General features: G+C 48.4%; 1 protein-coding gene across 1 annotated transcript; it reads left to right on the forward strand.

Annotated features, from left to right (window-relative positions):
* The first annotated feature begins 603 nt into the window (after positions 1 to 603).
* LOC136060328 (acyl-coenzyme A thioesterase 5-like) lies at positions 604 to 3,896 on the forward strand. The gene is made up of 3 exons (XM_065754751.1): positions 604 to 1,204; positions 2,598 to 2,800; positions 3,288 to 3,896. The coding sequence occupies exons 1-3, from the start codon at positions 604 to 606 to the stop codon at positions 3,867 to 3,869; spliced, it is 1,386 nt and encodes a 461-aa protein (XP_065610823.1). The 3' UTR covers positions 3,870 to 3,896.
* Positions 3,897 to 6,000: the final 2,104 nt, after the last annotated feature.

Raw genomic sequence — 6,000 nt, forward strand, 5'->3', positions numbered from 1 at the left:
CACCAGCTGCCATCATCTACTGAGAGATGCAAGACTGTCCCACGCCTACAGTTGGCTGAAGGCAGCTATGCTATGTTAGGATTGTCTTGGGAGTGTGCTTCCCCTGCACAGCAGTTCATGGGGGGAGCAGGCAGAAGCAAGCTGCCAAAATGCTCCCAGTCTGTTGTGTCCATTGCCTCCTGTAGGCAGAAATCTATCCTGTAGGGATCCTGCTGCTTGGCCATGTTTGGGAGTCACCAGGGAGAGGCTGTGGGAGAAACTGGGTCCAGTCCTGCAAGGAACAGTAATCAGCAGGCTTGGTTTTGAGGACCGCCGCCACAGCATGTTTGCACACCATAAACCGACTGTCATTGCTGGGCAGAGCTGGCAGCCTTTAGAAATACTCCTATGGTGTCAGAGCACTGACTACACTGAGCACACCCTACTACAGACACCAGCGAGGCTGCAGCCACAGCTCCAGGCAACCCTGAAAACCTCACAGCCAGAATGGGCCCACGCAGTCCCTGCCCAGGATTCTCCTCCCTGTGTGTGGGAAGCTGCACTTGTACAAAAAGCTCCAACCCACATGCAAAGAGTGTGAAGCGACCTGGGGCCACAGGGCAGATGACTGCCTTCACCGTGTGCCGACAGGGCTCCCGCTGCTGGCAGAGGTGGCTCTCCTGGCCCAGCCCCGCTCCACAGCCCTTGCAGCACCGCAGCGCCCTGCAGATCCCTGGAGTGCCCACAGCTCGAGGCCTCACTTCCAAAGCAGCCACCATCCGCTTCTCGCCGGCCTCCCGCAGCCTCTTCGATGAGCCGCTGGGCATCGCCGTGCAGGGCCTCGGCCCGCGGCAGGACGTCACCTTGCGGGCATCCTTGCGGGACGAGGCGGGCGAGCTCTTCGAGGCCCACGCCCGGTACCGGGCGGCGGACGACGGGGAGCTGGACCTGGCCCGCTGCCCCGCGCTGCCGGGAGGCAGCTTCAGCGGCCTGGAGCCCATGGGGCTGCTGTGGGCGCTGCAGCCCCGCAAGGCCTTCTGGCGCCTGGTGAAGAAGGACGTGCAGACCCCGTTCCGCCTGCAGCTGGAGGTGCTGGAGGGCCACGGGGACGACCCCGGGCGGCTCCTGGCCCAGGCCCAGCACGAGCGGGCGTTCCTGCGGGACGGGGTGCGCAGGGTGCCGGTGCGAGAGGGGAGGATCCGGGCAACGCTCTTCCTGCCTCCCGGTGAGTACTAGCTGTAGCCTTCCTGCTTTTTCTAAAAGTATTGTGTTTGCCAGGGCATGCTGTTTCATGACCTACATAAAGAGGAGCTCATGAAAGCTCCCATCCCTCTTTTCCTCCCTACCATCCCACTGACCCATCTGACCATCCTTTACATTCTCCCAGACAGGTGAATTCTAGAACAAGGTTACAAACACGGGCAGAGGAATCATTCTTTCCAATAGCCTGAGGATACAAATGTGGAAGAATGCAGGGAAAGCAACAATGAGTGTGCCAGTAGGTCTCTGGAGCCAAAAGGCTGAGATAAAGAGCTGTGGAGAGGGTTGTGTGCCAGTCCCGCCTTGTTGCCCAGAGCTGGCTCCACATTAGAAGCCATGGAGTCCTCCACCTGGTGGGCTTGAAGTATGCTCCCTCTCCCCATGGCACAACAGGCACTATATGGTGATCACGGTTCACTGTGTTCAGGTTCCTTCGTTGGGGCTCATGACCTGTGACAACTTCATTATGTGAAAGGTGGAACGTGAGGGCCTCAAGAACTTTTATGGAGAAATCTTTCCAGAAGAAAAAAAGACAAACATTGAATAGCTCTAGTAAATGATTTCCTTTTGGAACTGTATGACTTGCTCAAGACACCAGCAGGTTTCTATATGGGCTGGGCAGACCTCCTTGTCAGAGTCCAGAGTGTGGGATGGCTGAATCCTTTATCTTCAGCATCTCCCTTGGCAGTGAGGCTAGGGCTCCTCCCCCTGCCTGTTGACCAGGAGATGAAGAAAGCCACTTGCATACATTTTGTTTCCAAACTTTCCTGCTTCCCTTCACTTGTGCTGCTTACAGCAAGCTGGATCATTTTCTCAGTGTCCCCGAAGCCACTCCTTTAATAGTGTGTGTTTTAAAATTACAGACCCTTGCCACAGTCCCCGTCTCTTTGAAATGTTTCCTAGGCACAGAATAGATGCCATTAAAAATTGAGAATCTAAATGGCTTTTGCTACAGTGCTGTCCCACCTCCCCTGAGCACCCCCATAGACTTACCCAGTGTTAGAACCTTTTCTGTGCATGCTTCGTGTAAGCCCACAGTGCTGTGCTACACTCGGCTGAGCCATTTGTTACAGGCAGCTGGAGCCCTGCTCTCTGCTGTACACAGCCACCGCTTTAAATGCTCACAGTCTGTGTAAAGCCAGTAGATGTGCTGCCACCTGCATGCAAACAGCAGAGGAAGAGCAACGAGAGAGGTCTTTTTAGCAGCCAGGATTGAATAGCTGAGCGATTCGTCATGTTGTTTCCTGAAAAAAACACAGTCTTCTGCAGTTCCTGTTGTGAGCCTGGTTTTATGACTCCTAAATCACAGGAACATTAAAAGGACTAATTTCATGCAATGCTGTTCTTGTCTGCTGCAGGACAAGCCCCCTTTCCAGGAGTCGTCGACATAGATGGACTTGGAGGAGGCCTCTGTGAGCGCAGAGCCAGTCTGCTGGCCAATCACGGTTTTGCCACACTGGCCCTCGCTTATTACCAATACGAGGATCTGATCCAGAAGCCAGACAAACTCCACCTGGAATATTTTGAAGAGGCAGTAAACTACATGCTGCAGCATACACAGGTAGTAGCACGCTCCCTGCCCCCTGGGATCCAGATAATGCTTCTTCCCCGGAATCCCTATCCCTTTGCCTGAGTTATCTCTGGGGGAAGCTAGGGGATGCTTGCCCAACCCCACAGCTGGCATCAGCAGGGTGTCAGTGCTATAGAAAAGAGGAAGGGCTAAACAGATATGCACTGGAAAGAGATCCCTAAGCACTCTCAAAAGAGACAGCTGAGACATAACAAGGTGGTGAGGTTGAGCAGTAGTCCTTCGTGAATCACCACTCTTCATCCCTTTGCTTTTGGGGCAGGTGTTTAGCACTTGTCCATCAGAAAAACTAATTGCTGCCATCCCCTCCTTTGTACTATTGTGTAGGCTCTCATTTTTTTTTCTCATCAATTACTGAATTACATCAGTAATTCTCATCAATTACTGAACATCTCCTTCCAGTAATTAGCTGTTGTGTTTTTCACCTCAGTACTGATGGGGCTTTCCTCCTGTCCACCAGGTGAAGGGACCAGGGATTGGCCTGCTCGGTTACTCCAAAGGAGGCGATCTGTCCCTCGCCATGGCTGCCTTCCTGAAGAATATCACAGCAGTGGCTTCCATTAATGGTCCTGTGGCCATTACGGCTTTTCCTCTGTGCTACAAGGATAAAAGAATTCCCTCTTTGTTCTGTGATGAAAAGCGTGTCAAGGTTTATGATGACAATATCCTTGATTGTTCTGACACCATTTCTGACCCCTTTAAAGCCCCTGGCAACCAAAGCCTGATCCCACTAGAGAAAGCTGAGGCACATTTATTATTAATTGCTGGACAAGATGATCGTATTGTCAACAGTAAGTATTTTGCCACTGAAGCCTTCAAGTACTTGCAGGCTCGAGGGAAGGAAAATGTTCAGACACTCATTTACCCTGGAGCAGGGCACTGCATTGACCCTCCGTTTTCCCCTTTTTACCCAATAGGAAACCATCCAATTTTTCACAAACGAGCTGTCCTGGGTGGAGAGCTCACAGCTTATTCTAAAGCACAGGCTCATGCTTGGCTACAGATACTGGCTTTTTTCCACAAACATTTAAATGACAAGTGATGTGTGTACAATTAACACACAGCTTCAAGCAAACAGATCTGATGAATTATTTTACATATATCAGGTCAATCCCTTTCCCAGCTGAACCAATACAGTTTACTGTATTCAGTTACTTTGTACAACCATAACTCAGAAAGGAATTGTTTTTCGTTTTCTGTTTTACATTTTTGCTGAAGTGTCAAGAAAAGGAATGGAAAATAGCTGACAGGAAAAATATTCAGTTATTTTCCTCATCTGTTTTTTATTTTTGTATTTGACTGTGCTTTACAAATCACTGTGGCCTCCACGTTCATATGCTAGCCACAAAACTTAATACTTCAAAGCAAGACCTTTCAAATACTAATTTTGGTGCATGGATTTTACCACTGCTATGGTAAATATCACAAATGAAAATGTTTCTGAACTCAGAGATGATGGAAGTGTGCGATAATGGATGTTATAGAGAAGATGCCATGGTGTCCCAGGTTAGCCCTCTGGAAGAGCTGTTTGTCCTCTGTTCCCGTCTCCCCTTCAGAAGAAAGTGCTCTGCTTCATGTATACTTCCAGCTCTAACATGTAATGCAAAAAAGTCAAATCTATAATCATTGTGATCTTTTCCTATAAAGTGTGGAAACTGATCAGGTCATCAGCTGATCGAGGTCAGACTAACGTGGGAACAGAGCTAGCACGGTTCATATAGGAACCAAAGGCATGAAGGGACCCTCCCACTAAATCAAAAGATTCAGAGTGGACCCCCTTGCTTTCTACACTCCTTTCAATGGCCTAGGTGCACCTACATCCAGTCTTAGTCTCAGACTTGGTGAGTGGTTCACATCTTAACAGAGTTTCTCTCATCCACACACCTACAACTAACCAGATAGTCACAAACAGTTGCAGACAAATTGAGATAAATTCTCTAAACAATTAAGACTTTTCATTTGCCCCAATAAACAAGATCTTCCAACCAAATTTATCAATTTCAATTAAGTTTACTCAATTGGTTTTTCAGGTTCTAGACTGACCCATACTTAAAGTCAAATGGTAGTGTCAGAGTACAGCAAAAAGCCTGCAAACAGTCCTCACTGATATCCCAATAGGGATTGTTTTTTGAAGTGCTTTACCTTTTTTAGGGTAGCACTTGGGATTCTGAGGAGCCAGGCTGCAATTCCTCCAATCTGTAGCACAAAATGAGCTGTTTAAGTCACAGCACTGTGAATGACGGAGAACACAGTGACTCCAAGTGTGTAATAACCTAAGTACAATTTAAGATGGATCAGACAGAAGCTTCATTAAGTGCAATCACAGTAAGAAAACACTGGGGCAACAACAGCCCCTCTGCTCCCCTTTTCTGTCAGGCATCTGCAGAGACCTCTCTTAAGTACTGTTTCAAATATAGGAAAGAGGTTAGGAAAATCCACGTTAGCAAAGCCAGTCATATATTCTTGGAAAAAACAAATTCTAGATAACCATGAATCCATTAGCAAGGCCTAGTACCCATGCCAAAGACAGATGCAGTCCTTAAGGAGCTTGTTAACAGCCACAGCAGATAAAACAGAGAGGGTTCTCTGACAGCCCTGTAGGAGAGGCACACCAGCATTATCTTAGCTCACAAGCAGAGTTAGAAGTGTGTGCTGGAAGTGATCACAAGCTGCTAGCTTTTGTTTGGATAGAATTCTCGGCCATATCTTTCAAATCTTACAGATCAATAATTTTACCACCACACTTGACTGCTCTTCTAGCACTGCTGCCAAATTAGTTTGACCTCAACTAGAACGGCCAGATCAAGCAGAATGTGACTTTAGCAGACCCCTACTGTGTGCGTCTCCTTCCTTGGCTCATACCCACAGTACAAGCCATGTCAGTGTGGATAACACTCAAGTGTCAGGTTGTTATCTTGGAGGAACTGAAATGCAGGCTGAGATCCTGGGAGGGCTGTCATCTCATTCAGTGTGATTAAAACGTGGGCTGAGATTTGAACCACAAATCAACATCTTGGTATAAAAGCAGGTCTTGCAAATAAATAAAAGCTACCTTTAAAATTGCAGGCTGACAAAAATCATTTTGGTGAGGGTAATACGCACGCTGGGATTCCCTGAAATGTGGTCTTTTGGCATGTGTGTGTGTGGACTGTCCAAAGTGAGGCAGGCTCCCC

The sequence above is a fragment of the Cyrtonyx montezumae genome, unplaced genomic scaffold (assembly GCF_038088225.1).
Source record: "Cyrtonyx montezumae isolate F1298 unplaced genomic scaffold, pur_monq_1.0 scaffold_10, whole genome shotgun sequence".
NCBI lineage: Eukaryota > Metazoa > Chordata > Aves > Galliformes > Odontophoridae > Cyrtonyx > Cyrtonyx montezumae.